We start from the raw sequence: 25,878 nt of genomic DNA, 5'->3' as shown, positions 1-25,878 counted from the left end.
TTGTTCTTAACAGATATTCTTTTTATTACGAGATCACAGAGCCAAATAAACAGGCAACATTCCTTGCATACACTAAAATCAATTAAAACTTATTTTGAATCACCAGTTTTTGCCCAGCTTACTCTATGACTTATCTGGTGGTTTCTTGTTTTGCTCACAGATGCACAAAATATTTCAGTACTAAGAAAGTTTACCATAACAAATATCAGAATGGATCAAGAAATGTCATCAGCAGACAGTTCACTTTGAAACTGGAATAATAAAACTGTTAGGTATCAAGTAGCTTGTTCCCACAAGTATGATGAGAAGAAATGATTCTTACTGCAATAAACAGTCACATATTCTTATTTTTATTGATTCTAGAACAAGAATTCACTCCAGATATTTGCTAATTAGAAGCAAATCAATGCAATCTGCATTACTATTACCACATTTACATTGTGTTTATTTTCTTGTTTGAATACAAATAATGTATTTATTGCTCCCAACATCATATATGACTATTAAAAAGTTGTGATTGATGGATCTGAAGTCTTCAGTCGGTCACTCTGAAGGCGGGTTGGTATCAAGATACTTTCAGCAGTCTTCATAAAGGATTTCATCTACTTGGACATCATTTTCTGCCACAGGCACAGATTCACAAATCTGTTCCTTAAAGGCCAAGGCAATCGTGTAAGGCTTTCCACTGGGATGTTTCATACATCTTTCAAGATAGGTATCATAATATCCTTTCCCTCTTCCCAATCTGTTGCCTTTTTTATCAAACCCAAGGCCTGGCATGAAGATAAGGTCAAGACCCCCTGTAGAAAAATGAAATAAACATTAGTGGATGCACTGTGGATCTCCTGATGGCTGGACTACATGCACATAATTTCATACATAGCAAAAATGCTAGCTTTGTGTTTTGCAAAATGCTACCCTCTCTTTGATCAGATGAAAAATACCTTGAATACTAAACCTGTGAATTTACATTTTCATCTTACCAATTGCATACTAGATCAGCTGTAAAATAATTAGACCCTGAAAAGCTAGAAAGAAAAAAAAATCTACCTTATAACAAATTTATTATATCATTCTAGCCTCACACTTCCAAATACTAATGATTATGACTCTAAATCTAGACAGAGATTGAACTCAGAGAAATTAAATGCAGGAAGAATCAGAAAATCAAATGAACTTCTACATCAAGCACAATAATAGAAAGGAAAAAAAGAATGAAAAGAAGATGTGTAAGACAGAGAGTACCTTCTTGACACAACTGTAAGATGCTATAACTCAAAGAGGTTTGAATACAAAGTATTCTGAAAGTGGTTATCTGGCCTCTTACATTGCGATGAAGGTTTGAAGGGCTGTCTCTTTGTGAGCTTCCTCTCCTAAAGGACTGTCCTGCCGGGTCTCCAGCAATTTGTGTTGCTCCAGCAGCACACCAAGGTGTTCTGCCTGCCTTCCCCGAATCTCCCTCCTTACAGAGGACTGTATGCGTTCTCTGAGACCCTTCTGAGATTGTACAATTGGAACTCAGAATCGGTTAAAATACTGAAGCAAGTTGCTTAGCTGGCCAATTATCTGGGCAAAACGGATCTGAGCGGTTGGGGAAACCCTGCTTACAGATCCCACTTGCCAGCTCCAGACAGAAGAGACGGGATCAAGTAAGCCCTTCATACTTGCTTTGCTCATACTCTGTCACCAGATGTGGAGCAGCATCATGCCAGGAGGATCAGTGCTCCAATTTACATGCTGCTGCCCACTCGTTTCAGGAGCTGATCACACCTCTGCCATCAGGCAAAGGGCACGGGCTGCCCCGCTGAGCACCCGCCAGGCGCACAGCAGCCAGCGTGCAGCTTCCATCCCTTATGCAAGGCTTGTTCTGCTGGTGTTAGAAGTCTTGCAAGGACATCCTCTAAACAAATGAGCTTGGCTGGCCTGGTACTGACCGCTGAACCCAGGAACACACCACTTACTAGTTTCACAATGTAAATAAAGTCTTTCATTACTTGCTGCTGTAGCAGACAGACACTTAAGAAGAGGAAAGCAGGAGTGGCAGGGGAAAGTTAGCACAGACTAAAACACAACTCAGATGAGTTTAGAAAGAAAGCAAATATTGCATCCCAGTCCACTGCTTCTTCCTTATAGGAGCAGTACTGCCTTAAGAAGCATTTTTATAATTACCTTCTGCTTCTTCACCAGAGCTAGCATGCATCAGCACTTTTCCAAACCAACTCTCTACTGCCACTTTGAACTGCACAGCTCTCACCACATCTAGCTGAGGGACAACACTCAGCTTTCAAGGAGATACACGGGAGCATGGACTGAGAAAACCAGAGCTAAGCAGAGTTTTTCAGTTTCCACAGAACTCTATGTGAGACCAAGTATCAGCTCTGAACTCAGCTTGGAAGAGTATGCTGAAAATGCACAGAAGAGCAATGCATTTGCACATCCTTCTCAGGCTCCTGGAGATCACCTTCCACTGCTCATCCTTCAGGGAAGAGTCACTGATGTGAACACCCATCCATCATGACCTGACCAAACTAGAACACAGACATAAAATATGCAAGACAATGCATATGCGATGCTTGGAGAAGATTAATCTTGTAAATATGGCATCATACAGTTAAGAAGTATATATTTTTTAAAGAGGTCAAAGAAATATGAGGATATGAGGAGGGAATTAGCCAACGGGGAGGCTACAGAATATTACTGGTTGAATTACAAGGGAGCCTCAGTAATTTACCACACTACAGTCAACTTTTTTTCCTAAGACAGACAAATGGTGAATAGCAAACAGAAAAAAAAGGCAAGAGAGCAGAAATATGGTCTCACTTGGATAGGGATGACATTTTTATGGTATCACCGTGTACACCATGTTGGACATACCTTGTCAAATCTCTTGAGTGTTCAAATAAAAATAGGTATTTGCCAATTGTCAGGCCTATAGACTAGGACCTGGAAACCAGCTGGTCTTCTCCCCGTTAGCATGGTCGGTAATGGAGGTTCTGCAGGTCGAATCGTCCCCCAGTTAATCCTGTGCTCATTCCTTGTTCTCTCCATGACTTGCCTCACATTGGCTTTGCACAGGCATACAGGTGGTCCAAGAACCAGTGCAGACCAAGCACCAATCATGTTTAAAAAGAAACACACTCTGGCGTACACATTTTTTAGTTGTTTTCACTCCATGTGACTCATGGAAAAAAGCAGAAAACATTTGCCGTCGCTACTGTTGGCAGGTAGGAATGTACACATGGGGCAAATCTGCTGAGGAAAAAGGTGCAATTTCTCTTTACATTTATATTACAGACAGGAAAGAGACAAGCTGGGGAAGCACTAAGGAAAGAGGGAATTGGCAGGAACAGTGCAGGGAAGAAATATATTTTCTGTGTCGTTCAACTGATAGCACAGGGCACACTCGACTGAATTCAGATGTATTAAAGCACTGTGTTTTCTTCTGGGTTCTCTGAAGAAATGGAGTCTACTTCAATGAGTTAGCTCCGCTATAATCATGGATTTTTTATGCCGAATAACTCAAACAAGTTTGTGCAAATCTCAATATAAAAAACAATGCTGTAAATACTGTAATAGTTACCGTTATATTTTTTTTCCACTAGAGCAGTGTGACACTGAATGCCTTTACTCTGACTCACAACACACTGATATCCACGCAACTCACACCGCATAAGATTTAAGCAAAATACCAAGCAAGACTTTCAGTAGAAAAATGACACAGCTTCCCTGCAAGGAGCCTGAAGGCAGTTCAAGCAGTATTATTCCCAAATCCTGCCCTGGGAGCTAGAAGGAATGACAGAAAGCTGCATGGAGAAAACACTTCCCCTCCACATAACTTGGGGAGCAACAAAACCTCCTGCGGTGCCTGTGGCAGCGCGGGGGAAGAGCTGTTGCTGGATGAGGGTGACACACAGATGAGACCAAGATTGCAGACATATAAGATTACTATCAGCGGTGAGCATACATCAACAGGATGGCAGGTGAGGGGAAGGACGTACTGCCCCTCCAGGCATGTGGCCTTCCTCACGCTCACTAGCCCTTCCAGCCCTGCAGGACCACGAGTTGCCACTCAGGATGCCCTGAAGGCCTGTTCCTTTCCCACATCCTTGTCCCTGAGAAGAGAGAGGAGGTTCTTGAGCATCAAACACCCATCAGTTTTTACTGCCTTGTAAAATGGTATAAATGAGGCCTCCTGATGGCCACCAGCTTCTGTTCCTGTCCTTGTAATGCCTTCTGTCCCCCATGTGCCTGCAGTCATTAACTGCTGGCTCAGGAATCCCTGAGCCTCCTGTGACAACAGGCCAGGAGCCCAGGACACAGAACCATGAAAAGCACAACCACTGTCGAGAGGTCTTTTGCTGTGGTTAATCGACAGTTCTCTCAGAATGCTTTTCTCAGGTGGGCTGCAAAATGCTGAGGGCTGAAAACACACAAGCAACAATACATTGCACCAGCCCCGGCCTTCTGTGAAGAGAATACCAATGTTTCTTATAAACTTTAATTAAGCTACAGGATATCCAAGTAAGGTTGGCAATTATGATGACTGTCACCTAATACTCACTCTACCTGTGACATGAGCTCTTGTGGCTACAGCTCCTTCAACTGTGTACCACCGTGTGTGAAATAATACACCCTGACTTACCAACGTGGGCATGCAGCCGTGCTGACATGGCCACAAAGGTTTCATTTATACAGCTAAATAAAGCAGGACCAGAAAGCAAACTCATTTACAGGATCCCAGGTGGTCCACACTGTTTATCTGTTCGTATGCTGCCTGGCTCTGCCAGTACCCATGAGCAGCAAAGACAGAAGTGTGCAGGTCTGGCCCCTTTCACCCTGCACAGTCCTCCTACACCATCCAAACTGGTGTTGCTCCTCCAGACACAGGCTTTCCTGCCCCATCTCAGTTTATGCCACACAAATCTTTGGATTCTTGCTACGAAAATACTGCTGTGATGGTCTGCCACAAGGCCACATGCTGGGAGGCAAGCCAAGTCCTGTGTGGTGGGGACAGGACCAGTCTGTGCTACTAGGCCCCACTATATTTAGCAGCATCAAGTCACAGCTTCAGAACCTGCCATGTGGGTGTACAGGCACGCTTTGTCTGCACTGACATGCAACATCTAGGTCTACATACCTTATGTCTACATAGAGAAGTGAAATGACTGGCCTGAGGACTCAGGAAATGTGTGGCAAAACTACATGCAAAAGGCAGGTGTGCATGCTGCGCGACCCCTGACTTACCCAGCAGACCGAAACATTAGCATCCTCTCTCTGCTGTTTTAAATAGGAATACACGGTTTCGCTTCCTCTAGGCAGCTGCGGTGAATTTCCTCAGTTCGGCAGTGCATTTCTCATTACCCTTTATGATAATATCAAGTTTGATTTGATCCCCAGGGAAGGATTTTCTCCTTGCACCTCATTACCTCTCTTCTCCTTAATCTGATGTTCCTATTTGAAATGCCAAGCGGCGTTTTCTGAAGTGTTCTTGACAATGGTTAATTATAGAAGAGTCCAGCACAGTGCACCAGACGTGGGTCATGGAAAGACTGCTGGTGCCTTGGCCTGCCCTCAGATGGAGCAGCCGGTGCGGCCCCTCTCCTCCCAGACGTGTAGAGGTGCCACCAGCCCGCTGCCACCCCGCTGTGAGGGACATTTATCCCACAATTTCTCTTGGGGGACATATCTCCCCCAAGCCCAGCAGTTGCGCAGGGCTTGCTGTGTCCCCACGTGATGCCTGGGCTCTCCCAGCACGGTGCCTGCAGCACCAGCGAGCTCTTGAGCAGTTGCTTTTTTTTTTTTTTTTTTCCAAGCACAGCTCATTCCGCAGTGGTCATTAGGGACTCCCTCTGCTTTGCTCAGATATAAAAGGTTACATAAGGTGCAGGGCCATGAAGAACCAGGCCAAGAACAATTTTCTGTTTAAAGAAAAGGAGCGCCTTTCTGCACAATGCTCACCATAAGCAGTGTCAGATCAGTCTACGCGCAGCCTCTGCAGCGCTGACAAGTACTTGAAAGCTGTTCATTTACAAGGAATGAAAGCTGACTGGTGCTTTCATGATCTACCAAAGATCACAATGAAGGAAAAGCAAACCCTTACGCAGGAAAACTTTACTTTTCAGAATGAAAAGGACACGGTAACTGCCTGCTGCCTCTGTATCTGCTGCCCCGGCAGAGAAGAAAACATTAACTCGATCCATTTGATCCTAATATTGAAAGAATCACTCTTGGTGACATGCACGGTATGGGCCAATGAGTTGGAATAACTGAGAAAGTTCTAATTAATGGCAGAATCATTACTATAACTTTAATTACTGTCAGCATCAGCACAGTTAGGCCTCTTGGGTAAGTGCTAGCTTCTCAACATATATTCTGTAGGACTCAGATCATCATCTTGTTCTTTCCACAGCACCTAATACAGTGTGCTCTCGGTTAATCACCAGACCTCAGGGAAAACAACTCCACAGAAGTAAATATTTCAATTATGCTGCAGAGAAACAGTACTCAGCTTTCCCCCTGGAATGCCCTGGGTGCCCCGTGCACCGCTACTGAGGTTGCTAACCGCCCAGTACTTCCTTCCAAATGCAAATTTTCTGCCCTTTGGAAAAAACTTGCTCTTGGTTTCAAGCACAGCATCTCTGCTATTACACACCTGCCACAGTAGAAGTTCAGAAAGGGAAATGACAAATCTGTTCACTACAGGCCTAATCCTGAACCCACCCGGTGTGTGTGCTTCCCGGAGCTGGGATTGCTTCCAGAGGAAACCAGCTCATTATCCTGACTAAGCCCAGGAGAGGGTAAGGAACAGCATACAGCACCAATGTATACAGCACAGATGGCAGGACCTGGAGCCAGCCGTGATCCCGCAGCTCCTGGTCTCTGGGGCTCGTGTCCTTCAGGACACACTCCTGCCACCAGCAAAAGGCTGTGCTCTGGAAGCCATGTGGCGTTATCCCCCCAATCTAATGCGCAAGGAGACAAAAGCATTACCCTTCGCTGCAATTGATAAGCATTTGAAAAAAAGTCATTCATCCAGGACCAATTATGGCGAGTTTTTCCACTAGCACAAGTGATCACAGCCATAAACAAGAGCGTTGTTTAACTTTGCCCCAGACAGGCTGCTAAAATGCAAATGCAATCCCTGAAAAAGAAATATTGGTAAGAGTTTCATTTCTGATTTGTTCACATGACATAGCCTTTGAAAATCAATATCAGAAGCTCAGCATGAATCCTCATCTCCTTTGAAACCTAAGCTACAACATAAAGGATCAGATCCTCAGTTACTGTAAATCAGCATTGCCCCACCGAGTCCCCTCTGCACTGACCTTGAGAACTACATAGGAAGTATCACAAGTTACTGACACATGTTTGAGGAAAATCAATTCTTTTCTCTTGTAGGTATTTGTTGTTTGCTCATAAACAGCTCTCCTCTAAAGCTTTCCTAGAGAGCTCACTCTGTAGTCTCCTTGTGATCCCAAACACAGTTACTTAACAGGACTAAAAATTGTGTTTCGTATTAGATTAAAAATACAGCTCATTTTAAACCGCAGACACGAGCTCGTCCTCCAGGTGTTTCCATCACATGAACAACTTTAATTGTGTGGTACGACAGCACTTCGGCATGACCTCCTTTCTTCTGACTATTCACGGACAGTCTTTCCCCCAAGAAGGAAAGCCAGAGAGATGCTTGCATGTACTAGCCAGGCACAGAAATCAAAACCCAAAGCATTGCAGGGTGTGACTGCCTGCAGACCCATGCCAAGGGCTAGCTGAGCCCCTCACCACCCATAGAGTGAAGGAGAGCCTCCCTGAGCACCTCTGCACACCAGGTCCCACTGCTCTGGGTACGGGGTACGCCGTGAGGTCCCCAAGGCTAATGCTCACCTCATCCAGGGGTGCTCACTTGCTTCATTTGTATTCCTCTTTGTTTAAGGGCACTGTAGGCACCAGGAAGGTTTTTGTGTCCTTTTGTCTTCTGGAAAACAACATTTTATCTACATCCACGCATACACGTGGCCCACCAATCTCTTTTACACACATATATACGTCAAGTAGACTATCTCCTCTGCCATCCATGTGCCACAGGTAATTGGTCCACTATAGAATGACTGAGACAGCTTTTGTTATTGCTTCAATAAAATATTTTGCAGAAAATAGAACCATCAGCAGAATCTACAAACAAGCATGGAGCAACTCAGCACTTATCTGTCTGCTCATCCATGTCTGTGCTTCGTGTCAGCATGAAACATTGGTCTCCGCAGTTCACACTTGCCCTCCTGAACTACGGCATAATAAAATATTTATACTTCTCTCTGAGACGCTACATGATAGCCATCAGTCATTCAGGTTTAAAACAACGGAGTATCAGTCCCTCTCCTGTTATCAAACCTGAAAAACCCACTAATAATGCCTTTTGATCAGCTGCTGTGCTATTGAGCTTCAGAAAAGTAAACATCCTCCTCCTTCTAAGTCGAATTTATTTAAAACAAAATTTAGTGCCAAAGCGTTTGAGAGGTTAAGGGCACTGCACAGCTTCAGATGTGGTACTTCAGCCCTGCACGAACAACCCTGTCCTGCCCCACAAATAAATATCCTTTCATGTGTCATCAGTGAAGCTACTGTATAAGGCCAAGACTTGTTCAAATTCTGGCTGGTTTCACCATGTGGGAAGGCTGTGTGAGGTTATAACCATCACACTCATTTCCCCTGAGGTTTAAGTTATTGTCAGCTGAGGTCTAGTGTCTCATTTTCAGAATTTGCCAAATGTCTACCTAAGAGAAAATTTGAACTAGCTCTTTTCTATTTCGCTATTATTCATCAAGTTGGCAAAGGCACAGTAAATAAACCATAATCACTCAATGCCACCTACAAAAATGTCTGGTTTTGCAAATTCAAAGTAAAGGAAATCATTGCTTAGAAATGCTTTAGTTACCAGCCTGTGAAAAATGACTTACCTACTTCTGCTATTCAGACATTTGAGCAGTTAGAACAGTTTGATTGGGAAAACTTGGGCAATGAAAGATTTTTGGTTTTAATGGTTGCACCTGCGCTCTCCTGTGATTTTAAACCACCAAAATACTCTGAAACAAGATGTGCAAAGGAACAACTCTGAAGGGAGAACAAACTGCATTACATCCACTTTAGAGCACATCAACACATCCTGTTAAATCAGAAAATGCTGACTGCAGAGTTTCTCCTTCAGAGAAACTAACAAGGCACAGGAGCTTGAGCTGTTGATGTTGGGATTGTCATAACTCTGCTACAGCCTAAAATACAAGGATCTTTGTGCATCTTTGTGTGTGCTTGTGTGAGATTCACTAAGATTTTATCAGCTACATTTCCCATAGTGTTTATCTAAGCACTTATTTAAATACTTCCACTTGATACATGTGCATGTGCACTTCATTTCTTTACTCTTGGTCTTCTTTTGCTTGCTGCTGTCTGGATATTTTTAAATCAAAATATGACACAAGTGAATCATCTGGGGATTTTTTCAACACATCATGTATCACTATCAGTATTTCCAACACCCCTTGACTCAGTCAGCAGATAGCCTATCACAAAATACAGAGAATCGCTTGTGAAATATCATCAACTTCTTTGTCAGTGCATAGACCTGACTCCAGTAGGGAGTTACACCACTTGATAGAAACATTAGGCATCCTTCCAGGCAGGGTTTGCTGAACATGTAGTCAGCTGGTTTGTAGGTGACAGCACCTTCACTGTTAGTGTCAAACATGTTAACGTCACAACAGCTGAGTAATCCAGCTCTTTCCATCACAAGGTTTTATTTTTAAAACTTGCACAGCTTAAAATAAACAAAACCCAAACCAACCAACCAACCAAACAAACAAACAAAAAAAACCACCATCCCTGGAATCCTCCACCTCCCTCCAGCTCTCTGTGTGTTTGACACTGCCTGGATGAGACTTAAATTATAGGAAAACTGCCTAAATGACACCAGTGCTCCATAGTAAATCTATGGAATACTGACACCTGCCGGCAAAGGGCTTCACATCACTCCTGGACAGTAATTTGCCCTCCATCTACACCCAAAAACTGATGCCCGTCCCATACACACAAAAGGCATTACGAGCAAGTTAAGCAGTTATGAGCTATCATTACACTGTGGAACAGCAGCATGTGAATCCTGCTCTCTGAAAGCCAGCAGCTCCCTTCCAGGTCCAAGGGATTTCCCACCGTACAGGGGAAATGACAGAGTATTTTGAATCTCAGGGATTATCTGTGCCAGGAAGACAAATTTTTTGTAGCTGGAAAAGTGCTGACCTGATTTAATAGCCCACTAAGCTGGCAGAAAACCAATCTTAGGGGCAAAAAAAAAAAAGAAAGTAATTTTCTGCCAGATTCATGAGCTAAATCTGCTCACCAGAGATGACATCAGCATTGTTGTGAGGACAAGGGGAGAACAGAGCTGGCAGCAAAGAAAAGGCAGCAGAACTGCCCCTCCAGGCACCAGCTGCAGGGCTCAGCTGTCTCACCAAACTGCATCTTCAGTCCACATCACTGTACACAGGTGAGCACCAGGTAAAGGCGTCCTCTCCTGTCCTCCAGATTATCCAGATTATGTGTGCAAAGGCACAGAGACAAGCTTGGTGCCTCTTCTTCCTTTCCAAAAAGGAAAATAAAGGGAGACAAAAATCTGTTTGGATTAGTTAATGCAGCCAAAGATACTTGCATGTTTGCATTTCCCTAGACTAGTTTGGTATACAGACCCATGCCACACTCCACAGAACAACCTAACCTCTTATTTGGTTTTGAAAGACTCCTGTATCTAGGAAACAGTATAAAGAAAATGACAATACCACTATTCACACTGTAGCAAAATAGCCCTCTGAAACAAAACACTTGAGAGTCACTTGCAGTGAATTTAAAGCCTGCGCCTATGTTGTTTTCACTTCTTGTTCAACACTAGTTGATGACAGAAGAAGTAATCTTTTTAGTTGTTTTGCTGAGTGCAAGGAGAATGTTTTCTGCAAGAAAGCAAATATGGATGTTACACTTAGGATGATTACAAAGAAAAGCACTTTTGAAGCCTTAATGACCTTAACAAAAGCAAAAAAAACCTGAGTATTCCAGAGCTCTCAGACCTCCAGGTTCACTGCAGGATACCTCTGCACAGGCACAGTATTAAAATTAAACCACAGTGTTCGTGGCTTAGTCTGCACCAAGGAAATTCAGGACTGAAGAATAGCAAAAGGGCATTACAAAGTGATGCCAAAGAAACACATCAACTTTTGCATTTCAAAGTTTTTTTATCCGAAAGTCTTTCAAAGAAGAGATTCCGTGTATATCATAGCATGAATGTTTCTAAACAGAAGTACTGGGAGAAGCCCAGCTAAAAGTATGGGTGTTTGCCCAGCAAATTGGGTGCTGATTGTTATTAGGCTGCTCCAAATCTGTGGGAGGTGGTGCAGACCGCAGGGCAGACATGGGGATGGAGTTGTGCAGCTTGCAACTGAAGGCTGGAATGCAGGAAAACCTTGGTGGAAGCAGCTGCTGCCACAGCTGGGTCCAAAACCTGAACTATTTTATTTCCAAGCAAGTATTTTCCTAGCGTTTCTTGTTAGGGAACACCTTATACAGAATAATTTATCTCGTCTGTTTTATGGATCAGGAATACTGGAACAGACATCTTTGTAATGACTTGTAGCTGTGGGATACCTGTGTGGAACCCAGTAAAAAAGGCCTGCCCAGCGAGCTGATTTGAAAGCTGTGTTATGGCATATACAGAATGAATTAACTTGTACACTGTTATTACACATATTTCACAACATTTCTTCACCTGGGCGTAAAATGTTTTCTCAGGCATATTTTCTCCAAAATTGCAAAGGCTGACAGACCAATGGGTAGAACTGCTACAGATCTAGAAAACTTCCATATGAAAATAAGAAAACAGAAAATATTTAGTAAAGAAAAAAAGGTACAATTGATATAATACAGGTTTAACTAAGCAATGAATAATAAAAAGAAAGTAAAGCAAACATCCTTATTTACTTCTTATCGTAGAAGAATGAGGTATCACTTGAACTGATAGCAGCAAATTTAAAATGAATACAAGGAACATAACATTTCACATAGCATAGGAACATAATGTAATATTAACGTAACAAGGAACATAATGTTTCACATTACAACTAACTGACTACGACTCACTGCTGTCAGAAGGTTGCAGAACCAAGGGCTTAATAGAAATAAAAATAGTTGCTTATAGGAATGACCAGAATGCCCACAGGTAAAGAAAAACCAGAACCTGTTTGCAAGGGGATAAGCCAGGAACTGCAGCTGCAGTGGTAGGAAGAAATTTCAGCTATTGCAATACAGCTGCAAGCTGTGAGGTTTCCTATGTCTTGTAAAACTCATGATGCTGGACTGAATGGCCAGTGCTGTGACCCTGCACTGCGTGGGGGAAGCATCCTCCCTCCACAAGTAGACTCACCACCAGAATGTTAACGCCTCACTTGCACTGAATTTGCTCTCCTCATGCATATCACAATACTATGGCTCATTGTCTCCAAGCAGTTCATTCCAAACTTCTGATATCATTAAAAAATAAATTATATTAAGAGCTAAGCCTCGATTTTCAATTTTGTTTCATCCCATGGTCTCAGATTTTCTTTTTTATGACCAGTGTAAAAAGATTTTAAATTGTAATCTACCCCTTGACATATATTGTACTGTAAGTTTTAATCAAGACTCCCAGAGGAAAAGAAAATCTAATACTACCCTCGATCACTTCACATTTTTTTAACTAAGCAGTGATATTTAACGTCTGCTTTCCACAAACCTGTATTTCATTTATTCCAGATACTTTCCAATCTGCATATATCACTTAAATATCTCACAGTTACCCGCAAGTATTATTTACCACAAGCGTTTTTTCAGATTGATTAACACCATTTTCTGTGTTCCCATTATGCCTCCATGTACAACTCTACAACCTCCAATGGGTCTGAAGTAGCTTATTAGACCTTCCCTGTGCTTCAAGACACTGCATTTTTATTTCTAAACTTTCATGAGCCTTATATTTCAAAATCTTCCAATTTCTGGTGCATTTTGGGGGGGGGGGGGGGGCAGGAGGGGAAGTGGGTTCTAACCCATTATCTTTTTTTTTACATCCTATTTTACTTTGCAGCTGTAAATTAATCTCTTCCTCTTAAGACTGTATTGCCACAACCTCAGCCACATTTCTAAAGAACTTTGCTAAAATTTGGAATGACTGAGAATACCAATGTCATCAAAAGGCCATCAGTCCTGGCAGCACATGCAGACTCTTCGAATGTGCAACAAAATTGTGGGACTTTAATGACAGGTGAAACAGAGCTTTCACAGACTAAAATGTTTCTGCAGGGCAGATCCCAATGGCAAACTCTAAAATGGGGCTAATGGTCATTCTGGAAAAATTTCAAACTACTTGGAGTTGCTCGGAATTGTAGTCTAGGGGTAGACAGCATTTTGCTTGCAAGAGGTTCACACTTCCCAGTGTAAATACCTCTTATAAACCAAATACAATCCACACAGGCAAGCTGTCCCTGTCCATTCCTGCTACCAGCATATTACTGTCATTTATGTTACAGCAAGGCTCAAAGTATTCTGCAGGTTGTAAGGACAGAAAAATATAACTCCTCTAACCTCAAAAGCTAACGTACAAAGACCTATGTGAAAATGAAGTAGCAATAAGTCACTGATAGACATATGTTAGCATTTCCTCACTTTGAACTTTGGATTTTTCCTTAATAAATATTCTGGTATTTATATCACTGGTTATCTAGTTAGCATCTTACTAATTAATTTGAAGACAACACAAATATTGTCATCAGTAGGCCACTACTGTTTCCAAAACTAAAAATTCTGGAAGTCTCCAAATTAAATTACAAAATACAAGTCCAGTTCTTAATGCATTCATTTCTGGAAGCAAAAATACATTATGCTCCAGGAGAGTAGTACCAGATTATTCAGCATTCCCCATTATATATAAGATGCTGTATTTCCAAGTGCTTATATTTTTCAGTCTGGGCATTTATGACAAACCAAGGTTTTTTATGTTCTTTTTTATTCAAGGCAAAATGGTTCACTGGTTTCTAAGAACAATGCTAGCAAAAAATGACCAGGAAACTTCCGTTGCTCCATGTTTTGAGGCAAGTAGAAAACTTGATCAGAGTAGCCTCTGTGTCAACGATGTGGCTTTAGCCACTCAAATCCATTTGAGTTGGTCTTATAAAATATTGTAAATGTTTGAAAATCTGCCATTTGCACAGGCTTAGGAAAGATTTGTTAGGGTTAATGCTTGGCCTCCCTGAGGATGCTAACCTCTGTACCAATGCTGGAGCTGCAAGCGCATGGATAGCCCCACAGCTCACCAGGAACTAGTGCCAGTTTATAAGGGACACTGTCTCCATTCTGGCTACCCAATCCCACCCCACGCACCTTGCATCAGGATGGCCACGTGGCAAACTTGATGCATTCACTTATCTGGGTTACAAAATTCCAAACCAAAACAGGCAGAGAGGAGGAAAATGTTTTTTTCATCCAGAGAAGCTCATTGATCCAGCTTGCTACAGAGAGGCTGGTGTAGGACTACGCTGTAATTACAGGGAGGGAGAACTCCCTACGCTAGCAGTGAGGCAAAGAAGAGCACATGGAGCTGCAGGCTCAGATCCACACTCTGAGCTGTGAGGACTCAGAAGGACTTTTATTGCAGGGGTTGCCCCAGTCCCTCTGACTGGGGCGAGAGTGGGAACTGAAACGTGGAAGGAAATGAGGGCTGGAGTTTCACTAACATTTCTTCTGGAAAGTCACCAGTTTATGCAACCCCTCATCACCAGCTTCCTGCCAAGCCTTTAGTTGCACCAGTCCAAATTGGTGGAGGGTTTCCCTGTGCAGCTTGCAGTGGTGCCACACGGATAACAGTACCGGCACCACAGCGGAGGTCTGGGACAAACAGAAGGCAACAAGACAGGACAGTGGCTGATTTAATCCAGCGATGCCCAAAAGAAAGGATCACAAAACTCTGCTTGAGAGTCACAAAATCACAGAATGGTTTGGGTTGGAAGGGACCTCAAAGATCATCTAATTGATGCCCTTGCCATGGCAGCGACACCTCACACCAGACCAGGTTGCCCAGGCCCCATCCAACCCGGCCTTGAACACTTCCAGGCACAGGGCTTCTCTGGGCAACCTGTTCCAGTGCCTCACCGCCCCCATAGTAAAGAATTTCTCCCAAATATCTAATCTAAATCTCCCCTTTTTCAGTTTAAACTGAAGTTACTACACTTCCTGACAAAGAGTCCCTCCCCAGCTCTTCTGTAGGCCCACTTTAGGCACTGGCAGGCCGCTGTGAGGTCTCCCCACAGCCTTCTCTTCTCCAAGTTTCTTCTGTGTCCTCCTTGTGCTGGTGGCCCCAGACCTGAACACAGTACTCCAGAATCAATTTTGTGCTGTTTAGTACAAGTACTATTTAACACAAAAGGTTTTTTTTTTTTTTTTTTTCTAAGGCCATGAGAAAGAAGCCACAACAGTGAGGAAGAAAATGAGAAAACTGGGACAGGGAATCATGTATGTCTGGACCCAGACAAGCGAAAGAAGAGAAAGCACATGATCTCCTTCCTTCTGGCGGTGCCAAGCTATTTATGTTGGCCCAGCTGCCCAGGAAATGACAGCCTATGACTGGGAGGAAAAGGAAATGGGGAGTATGGTCAGAAAGGCCAAGAAGGACACAGGGAGGGAGACTGAGACTCTGGGCAAAGAGCAGGAGGGATGGAGGCAGGCATTCTGCTGGCAGAGAAATTAAAACTTGGAAAAGAGGGGTCCAGCCCAAGGATGAGACAAGCCTGGGAAGCAATCACTTTGGAGGGAACAGAGAAGAAGCCATATTGTTTGGAAAGACAGGCAAAAGAGTTTGTGTTCACTGGGGGCAACTCCTCCCTACAGCCTAGCTTGGAACCCAGGGTCCTGAGCCTCTGCTGGTCCTTTATCACATTATAGTGATAAAGAGCCCATACAGAAATGAAGACTTGTGTCATAGTTTGAATAATGCACAGCAAAAAAGGCCTGCAGCTCTAACTTGAACAAAAGGGAGAAAACAAATGACTGAATGCATACTTATTAGCGGCATTCATTAACAGCGTTCAACCTTTGCATCTTTGAAAGAGTCTAGATTATTGCATCGGGGTTCATCTTGAATGACTCCAGATCCAATGGGCAAGGACTATGTAATGGCCTACTTGAAGACTGGGGCAGAATATACACAGATAAAGAGGCTGAACTAAGTTTGTACATGTAATCCTGCTTCTTGCATTTCTTCAGAGAGTACCTCACAACCCACTAGAGTTAGCAGATTCAGAGCCACAATTTCTAATACCTATTTCAGCCAAAAACAAGTATCTAGGCCCAAATTCCTCTCCCCATCATCCAGGTGAATGTTTTAAAAGTTGTTTATAATTTATTGTACATCTTCAACTACCACTCTACAATTTGCTTATGGACATTTAATTGTAATATGCACTGGATGCAAGACTTCCAGCTGAGATCCCTGAGGCCGAAGTTGGTCACTTGACTCCCTTCAAAAAAGTCACCTCCAAGAATTTTACCACAGGGACATATTCAACCCAATCATTTTTTTCAAGTCCCAGTAAGAATAATTGTTTTTTAGGAGGAACAACTTAGCTTTTCATCTATAGCACTCAGAGTAGATTTAAATACTAATAAATAACATTACAAATGAGGAAACCCATGTCCAGCCTGCTGAATCATACCGCCTCCCTAAACCACATTGAAATGAGAGCTGCTGGGAAGGTGTCCTTTAAATTTCTGTAGGAGTCGTGATAAGAAGCAAACAGGGAGCATGGTTTTATCTGATTTACTCCTTCCATAGTTGTGCAAGGTGTTTACACTCGTGTAAACAATTGCTGCAACCTGCCTAAAGTTTCATCCAAAGTATTACCTTGGGCAACAAACGATACCAGTGCATATTTATATTTCTGGTGGGCAAGGATATAAGCATGTGAATTCAGACCTATTGAGAAAATGTACCACTGGCTTGTTCCAAAACTTGTCTAAATCTTAGAGTGGGCATACCTGGAAATCAAACAAGTCGTGCACTTACATACACCCTTACTCCAAGTAATATATCTGAACTTCTTCCACCTTTGTTCTTTGTTTCTGTGTCCACTGACCTGAAGAAAGGAACTTTTCATATTAAAATAGTTATCCATGCATGGTAGAGAAGACAACAGACTTTCTACTACAGAACCTACACTGATCTTTGTTTATGACAACAAGGTGTAATGTGCTGTGCTGTCAAGATGAAAACAGGTAAATCCTGATTCAACAGAAAAAGGACCATCTCCCAGAGGAGGGGCTCATGTCTAGTAAACATGGCCTGAGAGTACTACCAAAGATTGGGAAACTATGTAAAAATTATACCTAGTTTTACATTCGAGCTGTTCTTCACAATAACTTTGCCTTAAAAAGAGGAAAGAAGTTTTAAGAACAGTCTGCATTTAAGCTTTTTGTCATGCAAGATGAATACACTCAGTAGTGACATGACTTATTTATGTACCTGCAGGGTATTCCTTGGAAATTACATAGCAACTTATGCAAGCAATGGGAACATTACTAGTATAACACCATGTCATCTCTTTATAACAATGTAAATGCCTCAGATCACCACAGTATTTGATAACATCACAAAGATAAATGTTTCATCCATGCATAATTCCAACAATGAAGGACAAATGTAGTAGCAAGGCAATCTGCATTCCTGCAAATGTACCAAAGTTCAAAAGATATAACTGACACAAAAATATAGCAGAAGTATTTTAAAGATGCACTGAGATACAGTGTCTGTTTCTGTGGGGACAAATTGGAGTGTATGTGTACAATTATGTAATAGTGCAAAAAAACTAAACTTACTCTCTAATCTTCAAAAGCTTTCCAAGGAAAAAGGACCAGGATCTGACTTCCAATTCACAATAAATTATTCCTGCATTATAGAGTATAAACAGACTAAACTCAAGCTTCAGACGGGACAAGACTGACGTGGCCTTATATCAGTTGTTACAACTGCTGATCAGAAAAACAGAATACCATTTCAAAAGTTACATCAAAACAGAAGTATGAGTAATTTTGAGCAAATGCACTCTTATCATTCTATGCTCCTCAAAACACGATACATGGGATCTCTGTGAAATGCCTCTTACAACTCTTCCCCTGATCTCTCACTGCAGTCAGCAGCCTAAATGTAGGACTCACAGGACCGCTGTAGCTCTCTTGGCGTCGCTCTCTGCCCATAAGCATACCCTAGTGCTGAGAATGAAACAGCAGCTCCAGGGCTAGCCAGGTACCACAGCTTGCTCCTGCCTTCCTGCATCTTCACTGCCACATCTGGGCCATCTGCAGCAGGTCCATCCCAGTGCACTCTGCACCTAGTAGTCCCTGCTCCCATTACACCTAAAATTGTATGTTTCCTTTGTGATCTCTGCAACAGACTTGTTAAACTCAACAAACAGCAGCTTGTTAGTAGTGCAAAAGTTTGTCCCAAGTACCTAACTAGACTTAATCAACAGAACCCTGGACACTTTAAGGGTTACCTTCAAAAACCACTAGATACCACCGATACACAGAAATTTACAGAAAAAAAAAAAAAAAAAGGAAAACAAGTAACAGTGCTAAATATTAAATGCGAAGAAGACAGATGTATGAAGCAGTTAAATCCATCGCTACCTAAATTGTGGACATGGAAAAGATTCTGAATTAAGAAAGAGGTAGTGATCCAAAAAACAAAGAGAAACAAACACAGTCAAAATGCTGATAAATGACGACTACGTACTAGAGCTAATGCTTCCAGCGTGATTGGCTATAGGGCAGTGTTCTGGGAAAGCACATTGACATCCCAAAACAAACACAAAACCCAGTTCAACCAAACAGATTCATATAAATTTTATGTTCCTGTACTGAGCATTAAAAAGCTGGTGAGTCTGTGAGGTATGGAAGCTGTCAGCATGGTAAATTTCCATCTAGAGAAAACTTCCCCAGCCTGAGGTTTCAAGCCTGATCCACTAAACATTTCTGCAGATGTTTCAGGAAGACGTTAATGTGTTTACAAAAAGAATGAAAATAATTAATGCAGACACAGAAAAAGTAAGTTTGTTTACAATTCTGTAAAAGCTGGGGAATTTTAGGTTAAGAGAGAGGTTCTTTTGGGACCAAAACACGTATGTCATAGATAGACCTAAATGAACTTGTAACTTTCCAACTCTGTGAAGAATCCAGTGTCTGAGACAGCATTTTAAGATCAAAACAAAAATGTAAGAGACAATGATCGAAAAGAGTTTGCAATGTTTACCCAAGCCTGCAAGAAAGTTTTTTTTATTTTCAGTCTAAGGTCTCAGTCCAGAAAGCTGTTCTGCATTGGCAGGCTCCACATCAGCACTGTGATTCATCCATGCAATACAATTTGCAGGATCAAAGATTTCAGAAAATCCTCTTGTCAGCCTACAGGCATCACCTGAAAAGATCTGTACTTTTCAGGCAATAGAAACTGAAGTTCTCAGAGTGTGTCTGAAAATATCTGCGAATCCCTATGACTTTCAATGGCAGCCCAAGCAACTTCTAGCAAGCCCCTGCCTCCGTGAGGCCCTATGCTGTGCTTCCCAAGACTGCATTGAGCCTGTCCATGGAAGGGGACCAGGGAGTGGATTTATCTGGAGAGAAGACTATTTTCAGTTGGATCAACTGTGCAGTATTGCTCTTGCCAGCTCTGCTGGCATATCACAGGGGTGGCACAGGTTAGAGAAAAACAGGCAAGAGAAAGTAGCACCTGCTGACATCGACTTCAGCATCTCTACCACAACACATTAGACCAAAGCATAACATTTAATTTAATTCTCGCTATCTGATTACTTCTTACCAGCATCCTGACTACTCCTGATCAACAACCCTGCAATGTAGGAGGAAAACACTCACCACCAGCAAGAGCTTCCTCTCTTGCACTGTCATCGTCACTAGGCTGAAGAATATTCCAGGATGTCAAAGTAAGTGAAGAAATGTCTTCAGCTGATGATAACTTTAGCATGTCCATGTGATTGCTGTCAGGTTTGTAACGTGGGATGAAACACTCCTTGCCTTGCTTAAAAATGTCCTTAATGATTTCTTCTGTCTGGATTTCATCTGGCATGCTCAGAAAGATTGCAATTCTTTTGGATTCTTGGTACCTTGAATGCCCAATCACCTATACAGGAAATTGCTGTAATGAGTTTATGAGAAGCTTACGAAACGATCGAGTTTATTTTAATTAAAAACACAACTGGAGAAAAATATCCATTGGAAAGAATAGAGATACAAACTACCATGAATCACAAAGAGAATAAACTGACTTGTTTCCTACTTGCTACCATGAGCAAAATCAAAATGGGCAAATTTTTGCACCCAGTGAACAAAAAATTGTAAGACAGGTTTGGGCCATCAAAAAACCGTTTTAGAGACAGTCCGGATCCTTTAAATATTTGTGCCATATAGTGCAGGCATCCTCAAACACCAAACATCACTTGAGAAAGATACAGCAGGTCAGAACTGCCAGCTTATACAAGACATGAGGATTTTGCATTCCTTTTCTTCCACCCTTTTTACATGCTGCATTTCACAACTGGGCCTAGGCAGGATGAGAAGTGCATCAATGAAAATAACTCAAAAGAAAATTAGCATCAAAGCAGTTGACTGCTGAGCTCATAGTCTTGCAAGATCAGGCCCTTCTTTCTTTTTTTTAAATCTGAAATGCCTTACCTCCAGCAAATTTAGATATATGACTACAAACACCACCTGCTTCTGATAGGTGATCTTATTACTGCACATTTTTCAGAGCTTGAAGGAAAGATGGCCTTGCCATTTTTTTTTTATTTTCATGAGGTTGTCTGTGCTGGACTTATGAAAGATCGAATGTAGAAAGGAAAATAAAAAATGCTTATATGGTGTAAAAGTGTTAACAGATTCATACCTTACTATGTCTCTGCCCAATTCCAGGTTAAATTCCACATTAAAATTTGTGAGGAGTTTTTTTTTTAAGGCTTGTCTTCTCTTTCTTCAGTACCTTATATATTTTGTTACTTACATCAAGACATGACAAATACAAATGTGTCCCTTCTGACTTAAATGTGATTTATGCTTATTCTACGCACTTGCAAAAAGCTGTCAGAAATATCAGACAATTGAGAAACTGTGCTTACACCAAATCCTCCGTTCTGTGTTTGTGTAACTGCAGGGTAACTGCTCTCCTGAGCTTTACCCCTTGCCCTTCCCCTGTTTTGAGAGATATATGCCCATATCTGAGTTGAGAACTGGTTTTCATTCTTTTTTTTTTCTTTCTAGCACACCAGCTAAAAGCCCAGGTGAAATATTCAAAAGATGGATATATTTTGTAAGGCAAGATATAATGAAACACGCTGGCCCAAATTATGGTAATGTGTTGCTAGGCCATAGAAGTGCCTAACAATTCAAAAGCGTACTTTACTTCTTTTTGTAATTTGTTCAACCTTGCACATGGATTTTTCCAACTAAGTGATTAAGCTCTTAAACAACAGAATTTCCATGGCAGCCTTTGTTTGAAAGAACCAACTATTTAGTCAAATTGCAGACTCCAGACAATGCCTGTAATTCATGTTACTGAGGGGCTCCTGAGCTGAACCTTTTCATGGGTTGACAGCATTGAGAAACCGAAACGCAAAACTCTCCTCTGTCAAAGAGGTTCTGTGGGCACCACACGGGTCAAATCTGTTCTGACATGTCCAACAACACAATGATTATGCACTACAGAAAGAAGTGAGGTTGGAGATGTAAAACCACAAGCTATCAGAAAGGCATGACTTCAAATGTTTTCAGAAACGTGAAGACGAAGCTGCTAAGACTCTGAGCAGTTTCTGAGAAGAGTGAGAAAATTTCCGCACTTACAAATATTGTGTGCCCTTTGTTCACATCAGTTGATGGCTGTTGCTGCAGAATTAGAGCATGCAAACAGCATGACTTTAATCGTGAATAGACACATTAAAAAAGAATAGTCATTCAGAAGATAAGCAATTTTGGTCTGAATTTAAAGATCATTTTGAGATGACATTTTACTACTAAAAATATTGTTCAGGTGCTATAAAATAACATACTCGCTTTTATTAGCTACGCTTACTGATATACATTATAGAGCTACACTTTCAGCCTCATATTGTTCCAAGTATTTTCTCATAATTTTCAAGAATTTCTTCATGTCAGCTGCATTACCTTCCTATAAGGAAGCTGACTCTCTTTTCTGTCAGCTGTGCAATGCCATTGTGTCTGAAGAAAGCTCATGATTCAACTTGTGTCGTATTATTAAAACGGCATGATAACATCAACTTATATGCCATATTTCCCAATGCCTTATTCTAAGCAAAACAAAAGCTTTACCTTTTAGTATGTTCTCACCCAGAAAAATAAGTGTCCGGTTGCTGAATTTATCAGCTACAGTTAGACTAAGGCTGAGAGCTCCAAAAACTTCTGTATATGGCCTGGGTGCTTATAAGTTGGCAGAGGACTCTGACAGTATTTTGTAAAAATTGTGATTTAAGTCTAGGGTGTGAGATTATTAAAATATATTTGTATTGTAGTAGGATGTAATATATATACATGTATTATATATATGTAATATATATATATGAAAGCAATGAAAAAGTTTACGTGAGTTCCAACTAAACCTATGACCTAAAGTTTCCGTGCTGCCATGTCACATTCATGAGGTCGCTACACATTAGTATTAAGCAAAGTTTATATGATTTAAGATCCTTTGGCAGGAAAATAACAATATAAACATAGATCATCTGGAAGTACACTCTGGTGTTGAAAAAAAAAAAAAAAGGATGACTGTTCTATTACATGCAGTGACTGAAAAATAAAATTTTATTGTGTTTATTAAAATGATAAAATACATCTATATAAAAACTTTGCAATCCAAATGCAAACAGGACATTTCAAAAGAACACACAGGTATCATGCTGTGCTATGACACCAGTTAGGTAAACCCCGCTTGATACCTTTTAAAGTATAAAAATTACATTAGAAATAAAATTTCTGGGAAGAAATACACTGAAGGACACAGAAGGGAAATTACAGCCAGTTAAGCAAAAGGCCGGGGTGAGACAGTCGCTAAGTTTTTACACAGCGCTGGCTATAAAGCGAGGCCGACGCGAACTTTTTAAGATAAACACCCATCGCGGACCCACGTGAAACCCCACTGCGCTGGGTTTCATCACAGAGCACGTCCCCAGTTTCACAAATGCCCCACCGCACGCGTGACGGCGTTTTGGGCAGCACCGCTCGCAGCAACCACCCCAAATCCCTGTGAGGGGCTGAAATCCCTGCCCCGTCCTCTCCCAGCGCCCTGCTCCGGCCTGATCACCGCCGGGGAGGGCGGCAGCCGGTTTAGGACGGGGCACGGCAATGGCCAAGCGGACCCCGCTGCTCCAGGAGGGATCCGGGCAGCGGCCGAGGAGCTGGCGGCGCCCCCGAGTCACCTCCTGGGCCCCCAGCGGGCCTTGGAAACCCCCCGGCGGTCCTCCCCAGCCGCCCCCGGGCTCCGCTCTTCCTGGAAGCCTCCGGGTGACGGCAGGGCCCCGGCTCGCACCCACCTTGCGGCTCAGCAGGCGGGATTGCCGCTGCTTCTCCGCCGTGCCCAGCGCCCGCAGCCGCTGCCGCAGCTCCGCTCGCAGCGCCCGCTTGGCGGCCCGCAGCGCCGCCGCCATTTCGGGGACGCTGCCGCCGCCCTCCCGCGGCGGCTCCATTAGCCCCGGGGAGCCGGGCCGCAGCGCTTCGGGGCAGCGTTGTGGAGCTACTGGACTGGGTTCTCGGGTGGCTTGCAGCCAGCTGAGGTCCCAGCACAGCCCCGCTGTGCGGGGAGGGGATTGTTGGGCAGGGTGCCCTGGCCAGGTCTGGGGGAAGGTAGGTGCCCGGTGGCCACGCAGCCTGGCAGGGCTCCATCCCTGCTTGGGGCAGCCACCTCCTCTGTCCCTCACTGCCATGGGGTCAGCCTTCCCTGCAGGGTGATTCCCAGCGAAAGGTCGTGGCGTGGAGGCCTGGTGTGCTCTGCCCACTGTCTCTGCTCCAGACCAGACACCGCAGCCTGTCAGGGTGAGCCCTGTGCCATGCAGAACCATTTTCAAGGCTGAATGTCAATCTAGCATTCATTGCAAAGAATTTCCCCTTTCCTAATTTTGCTATAGAAAGGGAAATTACACTTCAGCAGGATATTTGACCGCTGCCTGCCAGATGGTTTCACATCCCTACAAGCTCTGGTGTTGGCTGGTGGACCTGGAATGCAGGGGAGATTTTGTGCCCTGAGAGGAACAGAAAGCGCTGCGCTGGCACCAGCCCATGGCAGCCTCACGCCCCCTCACAGCACGGGTGCTGGCCTGGGTGATGGGGGTGTCGAAACGGAGACGCTGCAAGTGTCCTTTGGTTTCTCCCTTGGCAGGAATATGGGAATAGGCACTTTCATACATCTGCTGTAGGTGTTACTGAGAAACATCTCAATCTAACTGTTGTGTGTATTGATGTCACCGGCTGTCCCACGTGCGGCTTGTTGGCTGCATCTTTTGCTCTGGAAAGAGCATTGTGTTCTCCAACATACCGCCTGGCAGCTGCTGTCGGTGAAACAGCAGTGCCCTGGAATGGGGGGCAATACATGTCGGACAGTGTCATACATAAACCCATGATGTTTAATAAAGCATATCTATACTGTTTTAGAAGATTTAACTGTTATCACTGCTGTTTTAAGACATAGTCTGTTTAGATTCTGGACTCGTTCTGGATTCATAGACTCGTAGAATCAGTAAGGTTGGAAAAGACCTCCAAGGTCATCCAGTCCAACCGTCCTCCTACCACCAATGTCACCCACTAAACCATGTACCCAGGCACCATGTCCAACCTTTCCTTGAACACCCCCCGGGACAGTGACTCCACCACCTCCCTGGGCAACCCATCCCAACGCATGACTACTCTTTCTGAGAAGAAATGTCTCCTAATTTCTAACGTAAACCTCCCCTGGCACAACTAAATGACATTCTCTTTAGCCCTATCACTAGTTATCTGTGAGAAGAGGCCAACCCCAGCTCCCCACACCTTCCTTTTAGGTGGTTGTAGAAAGCAGTAAGGCCTGCCCTGAGCCTCCTCTTCCCCAGACTAAACAACCCCAGTTCCCTCAGCCGCTCCCCATAGGACTTGTGTTCCAGGCCCTTCAACAGCTTCGTAGCCCTTCTCTGGACACGTTCCAGGGCCTCGATGAGGGGCCCAAAACTGAACACAGAACTCGAGGTGCAGCCTCTCAGCCCAGCTTTTCTTGCTCTTAAATGCAGAACAAACACATTATTTATGTCCTAGTGAAGATAATCTAGAGTTTAAGGAATTGTCAGTGGTCTAAGTTTCTTTTATTTAAACCCAGGCCTTATCCATGAAAGGCCAATTATCAAATCATTACAACATCTAGACATTTTAAAGGGTTGGATAGTCTTTTATATTTAATTCAAAAATTGTACTCCCCAGTATAAAATAAGTTACTAGATTAGTATAAAAGGAGGTGAATATAGTATTAACAGGCTGGTATTAGCCATAACACAGTAAGAGCTTTAAATGGCATAAGAAAGGGAACTGAATAAGAACTATTGCCCTTATCCTGAAGACTGAGACTATAAATAAATAAATATGACAAAATACATTTAAAATGTCATTCCTGACAGAAACTTCCATAGTTGTCCTGAAGGGGATGTTTTCCTTAAGCTGCCATATGCCCTCAGGAAGCTGCCATCTCTTCTTCAACGGCAACAAAATTAATCTCAGAAATCCTGCTAT

The 25,878-nt window shown here is 42.9% G+C and overlaps 1 protein-coding gene across 1 annotated transcript; it reads right to left on the bottom strand.

The window, feature by feature from the left end:
* On the bottom strand, window positions 1-24,193 carry MTHFS (methenyltetrahydrofolate synthetase). The gene is made up of 3 exons (XM_035554650.2): window positions 23,664-24,193; window positions 19,984-20,248; window positions 1-800 (listed from the first exon to the last, which is right to left on the bottom strand). The coding sequence occupies exons 1-3, from the start codon at window positions 24,186-24,188 to the stop codon at window positions 577-579; spliced, it is 1,014 nt and encodes a 337-aa protein (XP_035410543.2). The 5' UTR covers window positions 24,189-24,193; the 3' UTR covers window positions 1-576.
* Between the last annotated feature and the right edge of the window lie 1,685 nt (window positions 24,194-25,878).

Source organism: Cygnus atratus, chromosome 11, assembly GCF_013377495.2.
Source record: "Cygnus atratus isolate AKBS03 ecotype Queensland, Australia chromosome 11, CAtr_DNAZoo_HiC_assembly, whole genome shotgun sequence".
In the NCBI taxonomy this organism is placed as follows: domain Eukaryota; kingdom Metazoa; phylum Chordata; class Aves; order Anseriformes; family Anatidae; genus Cygnus; species Cygnus atratus.
This window is presented reverse-complemented; position numbering and strand designations above follow the sequence as displayed.